General features: G+C 37.8%; 1 protein-coding gene across 1 annotated transcript; it reads left to right on the top strand.

Moving 5' to 3' along the window:
• The first annotated feature begins 14,085 nt into the window (after positions 1-14,085).
• On the top strand, positions 14,086-16,161 carry LOC132042532 (uncharacterized). The gene is made up of 4 exons (XM_059433053.1): positions 14,086-14,283; positions 14,828-15,047; positions 15,138-15,527; positions 15,680-16,161. Exons 1-4 carry the CDS (start codon positions 14,086-14,088, stop codon positions 16,159-16,161), a joined length of 1,290 nt encoding a protein of 429 aa, XP_059289036.1.
• The last annotated feature ends 5,537 nt before the right edge of the window (positions 16,162-21,698 follow it).

Raw genomic sequence — 21,698 nt, 5'->3', positions numbered from 1 at the left:
CCATATAAGCTCGGGGTTCACAATAGCCTCTCATATACATATACATATAAGCTCATATTTATCTTTAGCCTTTTTACTATCGTCATTCATTACATTCTATCTTTAGAGATTACTCGTCGTATAAGAACTTAGTACAATCGTATCATTTGAGCATCATAAGCTTAGTAGCTTCTAGAGATAGGATCATTGGAGAATATCGTAGACTCGTAGAAGGATAAACATTTGGCCAAAGAACCATGCCTTATGAAAGAAGGGTTAGCCTTACATACCTTTCCGTGCAACTATTCTATCACTTGTACGTTCTTCTTCAAGGCTCACGTTCTACCTTCATTGAAGTGCATACTCATATTAGATAATGGATAGCTTAGCATTCATGACTAATTCTAGAGAAAATCGGACAGCATCTCCTTTATTTATACGACTTCCTCCATATCATATATCAACTCCCAAACATCAATAATAACATTCACAATATCATCACAATAGCCTTTAGTCAACTACATTACTCTTACTTCACAATTCACTTCAATTCATCCATATTCATGGTCATATCACATAATTCCGTTCATTCACATACAATGTCTATTCCATACTTCTCAATATTATTTATAACATGATTATATTCATAATGTATCAAGAATCATAACTCATTCCAAACATATATTCAAAAGTGACACTATTCCCACATTCATGACCCATTTCTTATATTCTTTTGCAATCCAAGTGTTTCAACTTCCAAATACTTTAAACAACATGGAAACATCATAAAACTTACCTTAGATGGTGTAGGATTGAACCTTGGTTGCATATACCTCACTTGAGCAAAACCCTAGTTTTTCCTTCACTTGAATTCCTTGCTTTTGATGAACTTTAATGGGTTTTCTTACTTTGATTCACTTGGTTTGATGATAAGAACCTTTGATTTCCCTTGGATTCTTGTTCATGAAATATATGTAATGCTCTAGAGACTTTAGAGAGAAGTGGAGAAGTGTTGGAAATGAAATAATGAAGTTGGAATCACATTTATAAACTTAGAACATTTCAGCCCGTCGGGAGTTCCACGGTCCGTGGAACATAATGCTGCCCGTGAAACTGGTCGTGGTTCACGACCAGCCAGCCACCACTTCTGCTGGCAGTTCCACGGACCCATCCACGGTCCGTGGAATATTATATGGGCCGTGGAACATGGCCGTGAAACCCATTGTTTCACCAAAGTTGATCCCGTCGTCTCGTTTGATCTCCAATCCTTATGGAACCTTCTTAGCACTTGTTTATCACTTCATTAACAATCTAAGGGGCGTTATAACTCTTCCCCAACACATCATTAAGTTGTCATCAACTTGCTACTCATAAATCCTTTCCGATACTTATCGTATACATTGCCTTCTCTTGGCAACTTTCTCGTCTAACATCGAATGTCTTTAAAATCTTATTTAGAATCATCAAATGCTATTTCTTACTTATTGAAACATCATATACTTCGTGCTCTTCATTAGCCTATTCACTGTGCATCAACGGAAAATTTTTCGAGGTGTAACATTCTTCCCCCCGTAAGAACATTCGTCCTCGAATGTTAAGCACTCGGGAATTCTACAAAATTTCGCCAGAGTTTCCCCTATAATATGGCACTACCATCCTGTCACAACAACCCATAATAACAATGCCTCACAGGGCCACAACATAATAGCAATATAATTTGGCCACACACGACCCAAATGCATAAAAGGAAAACATACATACCTTATGATCTTGACGTCTCATCTTGGCCCTCTTCCGGGGCGAAATAAGTGCGGATATTTGGATCTCATGATTTCTTCCGCTTCCCATGTCATCTCTTCTCGATTATTATTTCTCCACAAAATCTTAACTGAGGCCACTTCTTTGTTTCTAAGCCTCCGTACTTGCCTATCTAATATGGCAATGGGTTTTTCATCATAAGCTAACTTTTCTGTCACTTGAACATCATTTACTGGGACGATCCTAGTAGGATCTCCAACACATTTACGAAGCATCGAGACATGGAAAACTGGATGAACTGACTCCAAATCAGGAGGTAGATCTAATTCGTAAGCTACTTTGCCTACTTTGCGCACAACTTCATAAGGCCCAATGTACCGGGGACTAAGCTTCCCCTTTTTGCCAAATCTCATAACGCCCTTCATTGGCGACACTTTCAAGAATACCCAATCTTTAACTTGGAACTCTAAGTCCCTTCGACGATTATCCGCATAGGACTTTTGACGACTTTGGGCCGCTAACAACCGATCTTGTATGAGCTTAACTTTCTCTATGGCTTGTTGGACCAAGTCTGGCCCTATCAATTTAGCCTCTCCTATTTCAAACCACCCAATTGGGGATCTACACTTTCGCCCATATAAAGCTTCATACGGTGCCATTTGAATGCTAGAATGATAACTATTATTGTAAGCAAATTCAATGAGTGGCAAATGATCATCCCAATTACCTCCAAAATCTAACATACATGCCCGTAACATATCCTCAAGAGTCTGAATGGTACGTTCGGCTTGTCCATCGTCCGTGGATGAAATGCCGTGCTAAGGCTCACATGAGTCCCCAAACCCTCTTGGAAGGACTTCCGTAAATTAGCCGTAAACCGAGTACCTCTATCGGAGATAATAGATACCGGAACACCATGAAGTCGCACTATCTCTTTAACATAGAGCTTTGCATAATCTTCTCACTACATACGTCGTTCGACCGGCAAGAAATGAGCCGACTTAGTGAGTCTATCCACAATCACCCATATGGAATCATACTTACGTCGAGAACGGGGTAAGCCCGTAATAAAGTCCATGTTAATTACTTCCCACTTCCAAGTTGGGATTTCTATAGCTTGCAACAATCCGCCCGCTTTTGGTGCTCGATTTTCACTTGTTGACAATTGGGACATTGAGCTACAAATTCCGCTATATCTTTCTTCATCCCATTCCACCAATACATGGATTTAAGATCATTATACATTTTCGTTGCTCCGGGGTGGATAGAATAACGGGAACAATGAGCTTCTCTCAATATTTGGTGGCGTAAACCTCGCCACATTAGGAACACATAATCTGCCTCGACATCGGAGAACTCCGTCTCCGTAATCTCAAATGATGACTCCTCTTTCGAGGGAGTGTATCTCTCGTAATGCACTAGCATGGGATCTTCGTATTGTCGCTCTTTCACTTCCACTACTAGCGACGAAACCGCCGAATTCGAATGGTAGTTCCCCCGCTACTCCGAGTCCACTACTCGAACTCCTAGGCTAGCTAACCGCTGGAGCTCACGAGTCATTTCTCTTTTCTCTGGTTGTACATCACATAAACTTCCCATAGATCTGCGGCTAAGAGCGTCAGCCACAACATTTGCCTTTCCGGGGTGATATAGAATATCAACATCATAATCTTTTAACAATTCCAACCATCGTCGTTGCCGCAAATTCAACTCTTTTTGCTTGAAGATATACTGAAGGCTCTTATGATCTGTATAAATATCTACATGAACACCATATAAATAATGTCTCCATATCTTTAATGCATGAATCACTGCAGCCAATTCAAGATCATAGGTTGGATAATTTTTTTCGTGTTTTCGTAACTGCCTTGAAGCATATGCAATCACCTTGCCATGTTGCATCAACACACAACCTAGCCCAACGCCTGAAGCATCGCAATAAACAACATAACCTTCCAATCCCTCTAGAAGTGTCGGACCGGTGCGAAGTCAATCTATCTTTTAGCTCTTGGAAACTACGTTCACAAGCATCCGTCCATTGAAACTTAGCTGATTTCGGGTCGGCTTTGTGAGTGGTGCGAAATAGAAGAAAAACCTTCAACAAATCTCCTGTAATATCCTGCTAAGCCCAAAAAGCTACGAACCTCCGTAGGAGTCGTGGGCCTTGGCCAAGTCTTCACGGCCTCAATCTTTTGGCTATCTACCCGAATACCATCGGCTGAAACAATGTGCCCCAGAAATGTCACTGAGTTCAACCAGAACTCACACTTAGAAAATTTTGCAAACAACTCTCGAGTTTGAAGAACTCTAAGAACAGTACGCAAATGATCCGCATGTTCTGCCTCGGATCTAGAATACACCAAGATATCGTCGATGAATACAATCACAAACAAATCTAGAAAGGGCCTGAACACATCATTCATTAAATCCATAAACACTGCCGGTGCATTAGTTAGCCCAAATGACATTACCCGGAACTCAAAATGGCCATATCTTGTTCTGAAGGCTGTCTTAGGGATATCTTTCTCCCTAACTCTCACTTGATGATACCCGGATCTCAAATCTATCTTGGAAAACCATTTGGCACCTTGTAATTGATCAAATAAGTCATCAATCCTCGGAAGAGGATATTTATTCTTAATCGTCACCTTATTCAATTGCCGATAGTCAATGCACATTCTCAAAGAGCCATCTTTCTTTCGGACAAACAATACGGGTGCTCCCCACGGGATGAACTAGGCCTAATAAAGCCTTTCTCAAGCAAGTCTTTCAATTGCTCCTTCAACTCTTTCAATTCTGCGGGAGCCATTCTATAAGGAGGAATAGATATAGGCTTAGTGTCTGGCAACACATCAATAGCAAAATCAATCTCCCGCTCGGGAGGAAGGCCTGGAAGCTCTTCCGGGAACACATCCGAAAATTCATTCACTACGGAACTGACTGAAGAGTCGGCGGTTCAGCTTCTACATCTTGAACCCGCACTAGATGATAAATGCAACCTTTTGTAATCATTTTCCTTGCCTTTAGATAGGAAATAAACCTACCCTTTGGTGACGCCGTATTTCCTTTCCATTCTAAAACTGGTTCTCCCGAAAATTGGAAGCGAACCATTTTCATTCTACAATCAACATTGGCGTAGCAAGAAGCCAACCAATCCATGCCCATAATAACATCAAAATCCACCATTTTTAACTCATACAAGTCAATCATAGTACGGCGATCACAAATCACAATTACACAATTTCTATATACTCGGCTAGCTATTACCGATTCACCAACGGGTGTGGACACCTCAAAAGGTTTAATCGACTCCGGTTTGATTCTAAACCGACCCGCAATATATGGAGTAACATATGACAACGTGGAGCCGGGATCTATCAAAGCATATACATCATGAGAAAATACCGATAATATACCTGTGACAACATCAGGAGAAGACTCAAGATCTTGGCGTCCAGCCAAAGCATAAATACGGTGCTGAGGACCGCTAGAACTGGGGACTCTCCCCTGCCTCTACCATGGCCGACTGGCGCATGTGAACCTGGCCCCATAGGGCGTATAGATGCTGAAGATCCGGCTACTGACCCTGAAGGCTGGGTCCTACCTCTGCCACTAACTGAGGGGCAATCTCGCATAATATGGCCTGGCCGACCACATGAATAGCAACCCTCTGAACCCAATCTGCACCGACCCCAATGTAACTTCCCACACTGGGAACATCGTGGTACGGGTGGCCTCGCCTGACCCGAATCACCTCTAAACTGAGATCCCGAAAAGCTCTGACTCGGCCCGGGATGAGTAGATCTATCAAATCTCTGGCCTGAATACCGTGGAGGCGCACTAGTCATAGAATAGCCCGAATGTCTAGAAGACTGCTGTCTGTGCCCACCTCTATACTCACTTCATCGGACCCGAAGATCTAGCCCTCTTGCTATGCCCTCTATCATGCTCACGCTCACTTCTTTGTTGTTGTAAGCTTTCTTCTAAATTTTGAGCATGGGCTTGGATGCGTGCAATATCCATATTGTCCTGAAGGGACGCGGTCAAGCATCTATCCATCAAATGTGGCCCTAGGCCTTTCACAAACCGGTGCACTCGGTCACCCATATCCGCTACCATGGCCGAAGCATACCTAGCCAAGGAATTGAAGCGGAGACTATACTCTAGAGCACTCATGCTCCCTTGTCTCAAATTCAAGAACTTATCGGCTCTAGCTCGCCGAACTTCTGGGGGCAAATAATGTCGAAGAAATGCATCTACAAATTCTTGCCATACCGGGGGAGGTGCATTGGCTCCCCGTGAAGCCATCCAAACCGTGTACCAACATACCGCAACATCCCTCAATCTATAGGACGCTAGCTCCACCGATTCGGTGTCCGAAGCATGTATCAACCGAAGCGTCCTCAACATACCATCAATAAAATTCTGAGGGTCCTCATCCGGCTTTGATCCAAAGAATTTCGGAGGGTTCAAACTAATGAAGTCACGGGCTCTTGCACTAATAGCCCTATCACCTTGCCCTGTGCTTTGCCTCTGAGTCTGGGCAGCAACCAATTGAGTCAGCAAATTAATGGCCTCTTTCACATCTTGGCCTGAAGCACCCGGTGGAGGAACCGGAGGTGCTGGAGCTGGGCCGAGGCTCCCTCACGCTCCTCTAGTATAGGCACTGAACGGGAGGACTGAGATTGAGCCGCACTGGGGACTCACTTTCTCTACTACCGGTGGCGGTGCTCTTTCACCCCGCTTTTCTCCACCGTCTTGCCCTTTTGGGCGGCTGTAGCCTTTCTCTTTACAGGCATTTCTGAAATACACAACACATGGTTAAGAAACAAGAAGTTCTTACATCATAGCTCTATCGCACGATTCTTATGAAGAAAGAAGGTCATTCATTCCTAAAATGTCCGTAGCTTCTTGTTTATAAGTGTGGCGCGCAACACACCCATAACCAAGACTCTACTAGACACGGCTCGTAGACACACCCTAGGACTGAACTGCTCTGATACCACTTTTGTCACGACCCAACCGGAGGGCCGCGACGAGCACCCGGTGCTATCCCACCCGGGCACCCCTTAACATACTTTCACATCATATCTAGGTGAGCCACATACTAAATCATGCTTTTCATTCATCATCATTCTAGCCTCATTGGGCAACAACACATCTATATCATCATTAACACTATGCCCATATAAATGTACATAAGCCGACAAGGCTATCAAAATAATATCCCAAAATATAGGCCGACAAGGCCAAACATATCTAACCATATACACATGTCTACGAGCCTCTAAGAAGGGTACGTCATATCATAACATATGGGCGGGACAGGACCCCGCCGTGCCCATGAATATATATACACAAAAGAATTTATACCAAAAGCTGCAGCTCCGAATGAAATGGAGCTCCGCTATGTAGTCCCTAAGAATATGACTATGGATCAAGTCTGTCTCCCTGGCCACCTACGGGCATGACGCAGCGTCCACAAACAAAAGGACGTCAGTACGAAGAATGTACTGAGTATGTAAGGCATGATCAATATCAATATGAAAGCATAATAGATAACATATGAAATAACATAGATGGGAGATAATAGCATCATCGTCATAGCACTTACTTGCTTTCCATAGGGACGTTCCATTTCTATTGCGTATTCGTGTACATACATTCATATCCGTACTCATTTACCTTTCGTATCCATTTTCGTATTCGTATTCATATTTCCTTTCATACTCATGCTCATATCATATACATTGCATATACATAGCCTTTACTTGGCATTTACATATTCTTAACATATTCGTACTCATATTGATGTCATATACATAGCATATTCGTACTCATATATGTCATATACATAGCATTTATATAGCATACCCGACCACGAAGGTTCGGTGTTTCACATACCTTGGCCCTACCAAGGCTCGGTGTCATACCCGGCCCTACCAAGGCTCAGGGTTGTTCGTACCCAATATATATATATATATATATATATATATATATATATATATATATATATATATATATATATATATATTCACTATATTCTACCCGGCCATATAAGCTCGGGGTTCACAATAGCCTCTCATGGGCACACATACATATAAGCTCATATTTATCTTTAGCCTTTTTACTATCGTCATTCATTACATTCTATCTTTAGAGGATTACTCATCGTATAAGAACTTAGTACAATCGTATCATTTGAGCATCATAAGCTTAGTAGCTTCTAGAGATAGGATCATTGGAGAATATCATAGACTCGTAGAAGGATAAACATTTGGCCAAAGAACCATGCCTTATGAAAGAAGGGTTAGCCTTACATACCTTTCCGTGCAACTATTCTATCACTTGTACGTTCTTCTTCAAGGCTCACGTTCTACCTTCATTGAAGTGCATACTCATATTAGATAATGGATAGCTTAGCATTCATGACTAATTCTAGAGAAAATCGGACAGCATCTCCTTTATTTATACGACTTCCTCCATATATATATCAACTCCCAAACATCAATAATAACATTCACAATATCATCACAATAGCCTTTAGTCAACTACATTACTCTTACTTCACAATTCACTTCAATTCATCCATATTCATGACATATCACACAATACCGTTCATTCATATTCAAATGTCGATTCCATACTCTCAATATCATTTATAACATGATTATATTCATAATGTATCAAGAATCATAACTCATTCCAAACATTTACTCAAAAGTGATACTATTCACACATTTATGACCCATTTCTTATTTCCTTATGTAATCCAAGTGTTTCAACTTCCAAATACTTTAAACAACATGGAAACATCATAAAACTTACCTTAGATGGTGTAGGATTGAACCTTGGTTGCATATACCTCACTTGAGCAAAACCCTAGATTTTCCTTCACTTGAATTCCTTGTTTTTTATGAACTTTAATGGGTTTTCTTACTTTGATTCACTTGGTTTGATGATAAGAACCTTTGATTTCCCTTGGATTCTTGTTCATGAAATATATGTAATGCTCTAGAGACTTTAGAGAGAAGTGGAGAAGTGTTGGAAATGAAATAATGAAGTTGGAATCACATTTATAAACTTGGAACATTTCAGCCCGTCGGGAGTTCCACGGACTGTTCCACGGTCCGTGGAACATAATGCACCAAAGTTGATCCCGTGAAATCCTTATGGTCGTGGTTCACGACCAGCCAGCCACCATTCTTCTCTGTCTTTAAAATCTTATTTAGGCAGTTCCACGGACCCATCCACGGTCCGTGGAATATTATATGGGCCGTGGAACATGGCCGTGAAAACCATCATTGTTTCACCAAAGTTGATCCCGTCGTCTCGTTTGATCTCCAATCCTTATGGAACCTTCTTAGCACTTGTTTATCACTTCATTAACAATCTAAGGGGCATTATAACTCTTCCCCAACACATCATTAACACATATCAAGTCAATGACTTTAAAATGGTGTCTATGTAACACTCTCTCACAATAGTCATGACTCTCAACGAATCTTCTTGGTGTCAACCTCTCACGGATCACAAGCCCATAACTAGGCCACATCGTCACCCCCTGTCAAATGTGCCTTATATGTATATATATATATCTGTATCCGATCACATGATGAATCTCAATGTGGTTCAAGTCCAGAACTCGATATGAAGCATGATCAATCAATAATATCAGTGTTAATGAATACAAGTCCTCATGCCACAAGTCATATCAAGATCAGATAAATCAACTCAGCAATAACATGAACATACAAGACTATCTCAAATATCAAGAAGAGCATTTATTAACCCCTTCCTTCGAATTCACGACAAATACACCTCATGTTCAATACATAAAGTAATGGTGACAAGCCCACATAATCAGCAGTCATACCAACCTATAATCAGAAGTCATACCAACCTAATTAGTATCCAACCATACTTCATGCCCGAAACCCTAATCATGCTTTCTCCCGTCAATTCTACTACATATACAAGCTACTAATCAAAGTCTAACTCAAGTAAACCTTAACCTACCTCAGATGCAGAACTGGAACGAATGCCAACTACTCCGCTGGAGCTTTTCCCTTCCGTAACGCTTCCGAACGCTCAAAATCTAGTAATATAATGCTAGGTAAGCAACAGACAATCTAATCAAATTAGAATCAACATTTCAGAAAGAATACCCAAAATACCCCTAACCATCCAAATAGGCGAAACCAAAATTTAAGGGTGAATTTATCCTACCCTCAGTCCCAACAATCATAATCCTCCATTTCATAGGTTTCTAATCACCTTAGACCATTCAATTCAGAATTTAGCCCCCCAATTTGGGTGAACCCTAAGTCTCAACATATCATCTCAAATTATTAAGCATTTCCATCCTAGAAGGTGACAACCTACACTTTTAGATTGTATGAACAGTAATATAATTAATAATCCACAATTTGAAAAAGGGTTTACTGATTCTAAGGTTCTAGGATTTTCTTACACTATTAGAGAAGCTAGAACTAGCATAAGAACTTAAAGGAGGAATGGAAAGGAACAAAGTAATGGTTAGGACTTACCCTCAAAGATGCTTCCACCAAAGTAATGAATAAAATCGCTTCTATTGCTCTGGGAACTGTTTAGGGAAATTTATGGCTAAGGACTCATACTTAGCAATATAAAAATGGTTTCTTCAAGTTTCGACGATGTTGCCGATCGGCCAATATTTCCGCCCCGGCCAGGTCCGCTATACGGTCGAAACCCCGCCGTGGCGGACCTCATTAAATGACACGGCTCGCCATAGCGTTCCAGACCACGCCGTAGCGGTCCTGCTATGGCGGACATTCCCAATTCCCCGATCGCCTCTGTAGCGGTCCTGCTTAGCGGAACGACGCCCGCTACGGCGGTCACACCAGAGACAGAAACTTCTGGTTTTTCACCAAGTTTTCCCAAAATCCCGACATCAGTCTAAGGCCCCACATACACAAATCAGATATGCACACGTAGGTTAAAAAAAAAGCGCTACGAACTCACCCGTGGCCTCGGAATTTCCAATGGAGGTCTAATTTACTAAGTCAACCTCTAAACGGAATAAAATAAGTTTTCAAACAAGTGCACAAAACACAATCAAGCATCTCGAAAACGGAACTATCCACCCCGCCAAGTCATAATCGACCTCTGGACCTTACCAAATCGATGAAAATTCGAAAAAGGTCCGTTTATCTAAAAGTCAACTATTGGTCAAATTCCTTCACTTATGGATTCTAACTCCTTAAGTTTTCAATAGATTCGCTCCTAGTCTCGGAAATGGATCAGCAGGGGTAAAATGGTCAAAAGGCATATAACGATCTAACGGGTCGTTACACACGTGCACATATTTTGGCACAAACAAACAATCATTGGGTAGAATAAAGGCATGCAAGGGCGTTTCTAGTCATTCTCCATATAGGAAAGCATACTTTTACTTAACATGGGTCAAGGATTATCACAATAGGTGCAGAGTAATTCAGGTAGGTAACATGAGAAAATTTAGACATCTTACTGACACAGTATGAGCCATAGAATTGCAAGTTAAATAAGAGGAGGTGAATAGAGAATGCTCATTAAAGGATTAGGACCTATTAATATTGATATGAGGCAATTTGAAGCAGTTTCTATACTGAACTAGGGGAAACCAATTAGGACAAGCATGTTGATATCTTAAAACAATGTTCCAAGTTCCTTTTGCACATAAAAACCTCATTCAATCAATTTTGAAACTTATTTTAGTACTTTACCAAGTCCAAACTTCCTATGAACTATTACAGGATGAGAATAGCTTAAACACTTAGACAGATCAGAAATAAAAGGCACTTAATCATGCTAATGATAAGATTAGATAAACAAAGGTACATGAAACATTTATAACTGTAGCACTAGGTGTTTTTAGGAATCAAATAAGCACTTTTAAGAGTCATACTATATGCAGCATCTAAACCCCAACTGAATCCTATCTACTTCAAATAACCAAACAATATACTAGCTAATCAAAGCTTTACACATAAATGACAAGTCAAGGTTAGGTTAAACCAAAGTGATTATACTAAGTGTAGATGCACCTCAATAGTAAAAAGGCTAATCATGTTGACATAGGGGATTACAATATAATTTAGACATAAATGATTAATCCAAAGTAACATACCTAAACACTGCTTTAAGTAAAACATGATACTACACATCATCTATGTTCAACTAACATATCTGTCCAGATTTGTATGCCAATATGCAACTTAGGCTAGCTAACATGATTAACTTAAACACATAAGCATTCATACATCATTTTAAATAAGTAGAAACTATGGATTTAAACTTAATAACAGGCTTAATATGTTAATAATCAAACTAACCCTTACTCTAATACTATAGCAAACAAATCATAAATAACTAAAAATCAACTAAACTGAGCTAAAACAAGTATACTAGTCTAACAACTAACATGCCAAACTAAATGAAATGCACTAACATATAAACATAACAGAACTTAAATGCAGAAAATAAATGAGGAAAGGAGAATTATTTACCTTTCTTTTGTGCAGCCAATGGTCAAGAATGGATTTAGAGATTCTTTGCTCCTCCACTCAAAGCTCAGCCACAAACAAATAGAAAAAAGAAAATTTTAAAACTTAAGCTCACTCAAATAGTTAAGGATTTCAGCAAAATGCTAAAACCTAAGTAATTCGAGTGTTTTGAATATGTGTGATATTTGGTCCCTGTAAAATGTGGATTGGGGGTTCTTTATATAGAACCTCAAAAATCTCAAAACCCTAACCAAAAATCAATGTGGGACTATGGAAATTTCTGAGAATTGCTTCCCTCAAACAACAATCAACAGCCAGGATCAAAGCAAATAAACATATATAGGGTCAGATTTAACCCAAATTGAGTCAATCCATTCGGCTCTTCATGAACCAATAGGATTTGAGTATTCAAATGGAAGTAAGACAAAATCCATTAAGGATTTGTACTCGTTTGAACGTTACAATGCAGAAAAAATAAAGGGAAAGAGAGATTAATACCTCGTTTGGGTGGTGTATCGACGGATTTGGTTGAGAAATGGCAGAGCAATAAATGCTCTTGCCATTCTCGCCATAACAAGTCACTACAAACATCATGGACCTACAAACTTTGTCATTTCCGGCATATGTGACGTGAGGAGAGAGAGAAAGAGGATGAAGAGGCGGCTAGGGTTTCTCCTTTGAAACCCTTAGCCTAATAACAAATAAGACTTAGAGGTCTATTTGGCCTCTAGTTCTCGAAGACTTAAGGGGCTTTAGGCTGGGTCAGTCCTTAATAGACTGGGCTCGGCCATAAGAACAAATAAGGGAGGGGGGAATGGCCAAATATACATGGTATACGTGTATATATGCGTATACCCCGTATACACAGATTCATAAATAAAAGGCCACATAAATGCACCATTAACAAATAACCTAAATTGCCAGATGATACTTAATTGAGTATTTCAAATATAGCTGATTTAGACTAAACAGCTTAACATTTTTTAATGACACAGTTAATCACATAAAGAAACTTTAATTGCAATTGTGACCTTAATTGACTTAAACCATGAAATTGGTTATTTCAATTATGGCCATTTTCAACTAACAATTGATTATTTCAATGTAGCCGCAATTAATCACATAACAAACAATTTATAAATATAACCACAATTAAACATTTAATTAATTATGATTAATCTAAAAAATTGCACAAATGCAGATTGATTATGCAAAGATTAAATTTTGAGAGGTAAAAATGATTATTTATTTAATTAATCAAGTTTCTTGAATTGAACGGAGTAAAATACTTGCTAATTAAATCTTCAATAATTTTCACAATTAATTGAATAATTGTTTTAAATTATTTTCTTATTTAAGCTTGGAAAATGTTTTATTATAATAGTAAAAATATGTAAATTATTTTCAAAATGATTTATAATATATATTTGAAATTATTTTGCCAAATGAAATGGCAAAATATTATCAAAATAACTTGCAAAAATCATTTTGATTTATAAAAACACATTATTTTACTCTGTTTGAGATTCAAGAACCCTGGGTAATTAAAATAAATTACTGGAGGTCAAAAATTAGGTGTCAACAGTAAGTTTATTTTCTCTTTGTCTATGTAAAGTTTTTTTTTTTCCTTTACTATTATTGTGTAGATTGTGACATTGTGATCAATATTGCGATTACATTCTCTTTCACATATCATAGTAAATATTGTGTATATTATAACATTATGTGATAAGGTTGAAAAGCTCATATTTGGTCCTAGAATGTGATTTTTTTCAAATTAAATTTTTGTATTCAAATAGGTTGAAATTGTGAAGTGAGAGATATGATCACAAATTTTTTCAAGTCTCAAACCACTTCAGATTCTCCTCCGCTAAGCTCTCGTCCATGTCCAGTTATTCACAACGTTGATGATGTCAATCCTTCTCGACCATCAGGTAAAGACAATATGTTGGATTTGGGGCCTCTTGAATCCGATCCTGCTAAAAGAACTTCAAATTATTCTCCTCATCTACGTGATAGAGTGAGGAGATATTACATTAACAAGGGTCCGTGTAAACCTCATGATCATTTTGTTTTTCCAACAACATAATTTGGTAAAAAAATCGCGTCATTTTAATCCTGATTAGTTTGTCACCTCATATTCTGGATGGTTAGAATACAACATTAAAAAAGATGCAACTTTTTGGTTATGTTGTTACTTGTGTAAAAATGAGACAAGAGAATATGAAAAACAAGTAGGCGATCCTTTCACAGTGGATGGTTTCAAAAGTTGGAGTAAGGGTTTAGAAAGACTTAATAAACATGTGGGTGAAGTGAATAGTGTTCATTATCGGTGTTTCAAGATGATGTTAGATTTAAATAATCAAGCACAATCCATTCTAACTTCTTTCGACAAGCAAAACGAGGAAACTAAAAGTAAATATCGGGTTTGCTTAAATGATTAGATTGATGTTGCAAGGTTTCTTTTAAAAGAAGGAATGCCTTTTCAAGGCCATGATGAGAGTGAAACTTCTACAGGAAGAGAAAACTTTTTAGATCTCTAAAAGTGGTATGCGGATAAAAAGGAAGATGTGAAACAATTTGTGTCAGAAAATGTTCCACAAAATGACATCATGATTTGGCCAAGTATCCAAAAAGACATTGTGAGTTCTTGTGCAAAAGAAACAATGAAAGCAATTGTTGAAGACTTTAACAGGGATTACTTTGGGATATTAGTTGATGAGTCTAAGGATGTCTCTTATAAAGAACAAATGGCTCTTATTCTGCGATACATCAACAAAGAGGGTAAACTAATTGAGTGACTCCTTAGTGTTGTTCATGTTAAAGATACATATGCACGATCATTGAAAGACGTGATATATTCTTTACTTTTAGAAAATAATTTGAGTTCATCTCAAATTCGGGGAAAAGGTTACGATGGAGCTAGTAACATGCAGGGAGAAATCAATGGTCTTAAAACTTTGATTTTGAAAGATTCTCCTTCGGCATATTGCATACATTGCTTTGCTCATCAATTACAATTGACTCTTGTAGCTGTTGCAAAGAAGCATCATGAGGTAGATCAATTTTTTGATATTCTTGCTAAAGTTTTGAATGTTTTTGGAGGTTCTTTTAAGCGCAAGGAGATGCTTAGAGATGATCAAGCAGAAAAATTCAAGAAATTACCAGTGCTCAGTGAAGTTCATATAGGAAGTGGATTGGATCAAGAACTTAGACTTCAAAGAGCAGGGATACACGTTGGAGTTCTCATTTTAAGACAAAGGCGTAAGTTTATTAGTTTATTCTCCTCAATTATTCATGTACTTGGAGTTCTTGTTAAGGAGGGTTCAAATTATCAAGAGAGATCACTGGCAAAAAGTTTAGTAGATAACATAAGATCTTTTGAGTTGTGTATACATTGCATTTGTTGTTCAAAGTGTTGGCAATTACACATGATTTGAATATGGCTTTGCAAAGAAAAGATCAAGATATCATAAGTGCGATGAACCTTGTTGGTTTCACAAAGAGACAATTGCAATCTATGAGAGAGTTTAAATGGGATTCTTTGGTAAAAGAAGTCTCTTCATTTTGTGTCAAGCATGATATTGTGATCCCCGAAATGGATTATGTTTTTGGAAAATCAAAGCGTAAGAGCTCAAGTGTTAAGTATTCTCATCATTTGTGTGTAGAAGTTTTTAATGTTGCTATTGATTTGCAACTTGCAGAGCTTAATAATCATTTTGATGAAGTGAATACTGATCTACTTCTTGGTATGGCTAGTTTGAGTCCAGATAATTCTTTTGCAAATTATGATAAAGAGAGGATTATGAAACTTGCTACACATTATCGGGATGAGTTTAGTGTTTCCATGCTTGAGGATCTTAGTTTTGAGCTTGACAACTATATTGACTATGTGTGAGAAGTGGACAATGCTTTCTCTAACTTGAAACTTGGAGATCTTTCAGAGACATTGGTTAAAACAAATTTGCACAAGACTTGGAGACTTGTTTATTTGCTCGTGAAGTTGAGCTTAATATTACATGTCGCTACTGCAACGGTGGAAAGACCTTTTTCTTCGATGAAGTCTGTTAAAATGACTTGCATAGCAGAAATGGTGATGAACTTTTGAATGATTGCTTAGTTTGTTACATAGATAACGAAATATTTGAAAGTGTACCTAATAAAGCAATCATTGATCGTTTTAAAAAAAATGGCAATTCGTCGAGTACAATTGTAATGATAATGTGGTTCGCTACTTTTTATATATATGAAGAATTTCAATACTTATTTTTTATCTGATTATTATTGCATGTTAAATTTATTTATTTTTTGGGAACCCACAATCTTAAAATCCTAGATCCGCCTCTCCATGCATTACCTTTTTTATAGTAAGATGGAGGAGTGTTTTAGGTAGATGAAGTTAGAGGTCATGTATTTGAAGTTTTGGGTTTCACTTGCAAGTTTTTAAAGACCACATTTTAACTTAATATCTTGTATACATTGATAGTGACGGTGTAAACATTTTCACCGTCAATTTATTTAACCAGTTTCAAAAGGACATTTTTCAGTTATAATAGTTCATGAAAGATACGAGATGTTTGATCAGTAAAGATTAATTTTTCTTAATATTGATTTTGTTTCAGTTTGTTTGTCTTAATTTCCTTTTTAGTCTGTTTCAAAAGAACCTCTCTTTCTTTTTTTACAACTCTTTAATTTCAACTTTTCACATAGCATATTTAAAACCAAAAGATTAAAACACATTTGTACATTTACATTTAGTTTAAAATTACAAGATTTAAAAAATTTCTTCACTTTCTAAAATTTCATGTCAAGATAAAACTAGACAAATAAATTGAAACGGAAGAAGTAACGGTTAATAAAAACAATTTAATTTTCTGACCGTGGGAAGTGCAGGTTAGTGTTCTAGTTTCTAATTATTTTGTTAGGTGATTTGTGATCCGTATATCAAGGTTGTCTTGTTATAAATATCAGTTGTCACTTGTCTTGCGTCACATTGCAGAAGCTGTTCCATTGTAAATTTAAAGAAGGAAAAGAAAAATTAAAAAGATGTAGGTAACGATATTCTAGCCGAAAGTACAAAGCTTCTGAAAAATGTCGGGATAGTTCCGTGACATACCAAACTCGCGTGATACCTTTGTTGTCCTATATATTTTGAGCAACTACTTGAACTAGAGCAACAATCTCCATCGTACAAATACTGTACAAGTTGAATCTAAAGGCCATGAATTAATAGGATCTTTTTCGGTCTAGCTGTCAGAAAGTGAAGGAAAAAGAAAAAGAGAAAATTTCCTCGAAAAGCACACATTCCTTTAAAGTGAGGAATCATCTATACTATTCCCGTTTCATAATAAGTATTTTTTTAGGCTTTTTAATTTTTTTAAAATAAGTGGTGTTTTATGATTTCAAGAAGACTTTGGACAGATTCTTTCAAGATTATTCTTATTTAAATAGTCAAGATTCATTAACTACCTTTTCTTTTTCTAGAAAGTAGTAAAACTTGATTAGGGGTAAGTTAATAAAAACACTCCTAATATTCTAGGAGTGAGCAATTTCTTAATGGGTGTGCATGAGCCTAAAAACCACTTATTATGGAACGGAGGGAGTAATACTTTTCTCCGGATCAAAATAATTGAGGTTTTTGATGGACACATGAATTAAACAATTCAGTTACTCCTAAAAATTAAGAGGTGTATTGATAAAAAGCCCATTAATTAAAAGGGGCTTTGAAATTATAACAAACATTAAATTTGTTCATCGAATTAAGAAGGTGTCAAAGGTAAATTTGGGAAAAAAATACCTTTGATAGACTAAAACCTTAATTTTTATTATTTTGGACCAACTTTTAAAGGATAAATCCTCAATTATTTTGGACAAAAAAAAGTATAAAAGGAGTAGTAATTTCTGTGGGTGCAGGTGAACCACGATACCTCTTTTCATTCACTAAATTGCCCTTACATGCTCCAACAATGTAGTAACACCTCCCTCTTTGGGTGGGATTGTATTTATTTATGCACAATATATTTACATTTTATTTATATATATACATTTATATAATATATACATATATTTATATATATACATACTTACTACTAATAGAAGGGAATGAGAGGATCTTCCCGTTAGTCTGAATTGACTGAAATACCCTGAGATATTAGTTTATTCTACTTTAGCATCGTGAGGATATTTTGGTCATTTCATTTATTTTTGTGCATTGCTTGTTCATTCTATTGGCTATATTTGTGGACCCATGTTCTGTCACTTTTCCACTAAAAATGTTATAGGAGCCACAACCGTCCTACGCTCTACGTGGCATAACAACAACAACAACAACATACCCAATAGAATCCCACAACGTGGGTCCTACGCTCTACGTGGCATGAAGAACTGAAAAGTCTTCTTTTTTACTCCCTCCGTCCCAAAAAGATTGTCTTAGTTTGACTTAAAAAACAAAGGAAGACTTTTAAAATATGTGGTCCAAAACAAGCCTTAGATATTTGTGTGGCTGTAAATCATCTCATAAAGTTAAATTATTTCTAAATATAGAAAGGTGCCAATCTTTTTGGGACAGACTAAATAGGAAAGGAAGACAACCTTTTTGGGATGGAGGGAGTATTATTTTTTTACTTTCTCTCCATCTGTTACTTTTTATTGACCAAGTATTACATTTTCTCTCTCTTTAATTACACACATGAAAGTTCTTTCATTCTTCGAGCTGGGGAAAAAACGCTTGGAAGAGAAAGCAAGAAGGAAAAAAGCTCTCTTCTCTCTCTTCATGCAAACCCTAAAAAGTGAGCAAACCCTAGTTTAATGTTGGTGGCCGGCAGCCAGCCACCGCCGGTGGTTGGCCATGATATAGCTTCGTAGTCAGAATTCCCTCTACTAAACCCTACAACAACAGTTACTTCGAAGCATAACCCTAATCCAGTGCTAAACGTAGACAAAACCCTATCATATGCCAATCTCATTGATCCAAAACATTTGAATCATGACATGCAGACGTCCAAAGAAGACATTGAACCTATTGAGATAAAAAAAAAAAGTAGAGCTAAAGGATGGAAATGTGTGATTAGATGGACAGAGGCTGAGGTTTTACGTATGAACTCCATTGAAGAACTGGACTACACTGTGGTGGGCAAGTTTTCATATGGGTGGCCAGAATTGGACGAACTGAGAGTGCAAATTCCAAAACAATGTGGAATCAAAGGTAGATGTAGGGTTGGTTTATTTAGACATCGTCATATTCTAATGAGGTTTGATCTATTGGCAAATTTTATTACGATGACTTCTAAAGGGGTTCATAATATTAAGTCAAAGGATGGTTACTATTATCCTATAAGACCATTGATATACGATCCTATGTTTAAAGTTGAAGAAGAAACCACAAAAGCCATGGCTTGGATCTCTTTTCCCCATCTATTGCCAACTTTCTTTGTTAAAGAATCATTATTCTCATTGGCATCAGCAGTTGGCAAGCCATTACAATTGGATATGGCTACTATTAATAAAACTAGACCTAGTTGTGTGAGGGTCAAGGTGTTGGTTGATTTGCTTGCTGAACTTCCTGAAGCTGTAACAATGGCGATTTTTGATGAGGACAATAACAAGTCTAGGGAAATGGGGTTAAGATACAATATGATGTATTGCCAAAATACTGCAAAAAATGCAAGCTACAAGGTCATAATGAAGAGGGTTGTCGAATTATACACCCTGAATTAAGAACCGTTACAACAGCTGATAAAAAAGTGGAGGATGGGAAGCAGAAAGGTGAAGTGATTTTGAAAACTGATAGTAGTGCATGGAATAAAGTTAGGCATGACAAGTATTTAACTCGTGGGAAAGTGTTTGGAAATGCTATCAAATTTAACCCTGTCAAAGATAATAGGGTGCTGGCAAATGAAAATGGATTAGGAAATTCCAATGAGAAGGTTAATAATCAGGTTGGGAATGTGATAACTGTCACACCCTTAATCCGATAGGGTGTGATGGGCACCAGACCCTTATTTAGGGCCGAGCGAACCCGCTGACTCTCGTAATACTCATAATCATGCTGGCCCTCAAATCATGTCACAAATACATAATGAAAGTTTTTGGAAGAACAATATGCTTTTTACCTTTATCGAATCAAATAAAATCTGTAACATATGAAACTTATGATACAATGCATAATAATACGTCGGCTTACATAGCCGCTTACATAACCGACATCTTATACCCACGACACTGTCTGCAAAGTCTCTAACACGGAACATGATACCATAACATGACACACCGACTCGGCAGCACTCCGGAGAAGGTGGAGCTCGCCAATCCCGCTGGAACATCTTCTACTAACGTCTTTAGCTCATCTGGGTGTACCTGCGCGGCATGAAACGCAGCCCCCGAAGAAAGGGGGTCAGTACGGAATATGTACTGAGTATGTAAAGCATGAAATGTAGTAAGCGGGATTATACTGAAATAAAGAGTACGAAAAATCATAAGACTTGCCTTTGAAAACATATATCATGCATATCAATATCATAAAACCGTCACGTATGCATATAGCGTGTCCCGCCTCTCACGAGGGACTCGGTAAGTAAAATCATCATATAACATATAGCGTGTCCCGACCCTCTAGTGAGGGACTCGGTAAGTAAAATCATGTCATCATCATGTATGCATGCATATACACACACACACATATATATATATATATATATACCGCCCCTCTAGCCGAGGGACTCGTTGAATAGCGTGTCCCGCCCGCTAGCAAGTGGACTCGGTATGCCATTCTGGCCGCCATCCCCATCATCACATCATCATATATATATATATATATATAGAAAGTGTGCCCTCTAGTGAGGGACTCGGTGAATAATGCGGAGAGAATGTGCACGAACGCGTGTCCCGGCCCGGTCTCAGTGAAAGATACCTTGAGCTTGGCACGAGCAGAGTAGTGAGAAACCATATGCACATAAAACATTTTCAGAGACTCAATGAAGTAGTCAGAACGAATCGTCATTTGAAAATTCGGACAATAGTTATATCAAAAATCTTTCGGACGGTACTCGGAAGCATATCAAATATCATAAGTATATCAAAGTATCGTAGGGACCATAGTCGTATATCAAATCATTCCGAGCCCGCCTATGAAACTCAAAGTCATTATACGTTACAAAACTTTCTACGAACGTTTCAAAGCAATCCGGTTCTTTTTACGAAAGTTACGGACATTTCTAGACATAGGATTCTTTTGGAACAAAAGCATTTATGCCATCTTTGAAATCCCAACATACATGAGACTTAAGGACCATATGAAGAATATCACATCATCAAGCAAATAAGAGTCGTATACATACTCAGAACGTAAGAGCGGAGTTACCCCCAAGGCACAAATCTTGTCACAGCTTAATTACGTCTAAGACATGCCAAAGAAAGAAAGAGTAAGCCTTACATACC

This window comes from Lycium ferocissimum, unplaced genomic scaffold (genome assembly GCF_029784015.1).
Source record: "Lycium ferocissimum isolate CSIRO_LF1 unplaced genomic scaffold, AGI_CSIRO_Lferr_CH_V1 ctg15988, whole genome shotgun sequence".
In the NCBI taxonomy this organism is placed as follows: domain Eukaryota; kingdom Viridiplantae; phylum Streptophyta; class Magnoliopsida; order Solanales; family Solanaceae; genus Lycium; species Lycium ferocissimum.
Note: the sequence above shows the minus strand (reverse complement) of the source record. Positions and strands in the feature narration are given on the sequence as shown.

Bases quoted from the DNA above. Each gene is read 5' to 3' on its own strand.
- LOC132042532 (XM_059433053.1), top strand. From the start codon at position 14,086: ATGATCACAAATTTTTTCAAGTCTCAAACCACTTCAGATTCTCCTCCG. The intron at 14,284-14,827 runs GTGAGGAGATAT...GCGGATAAAAAG, and splicing joins CTCCTCATCTACGTGATAGA to GAAGATGTGAAACAATTTGT. The intron at 15,528-15,679 runs GTAAGTTTATTA...TGTTGTTCAAAG, and splicing joins TCTCATTTTAAGACAAAGGC to TGTTGGCAATTACACATGAT.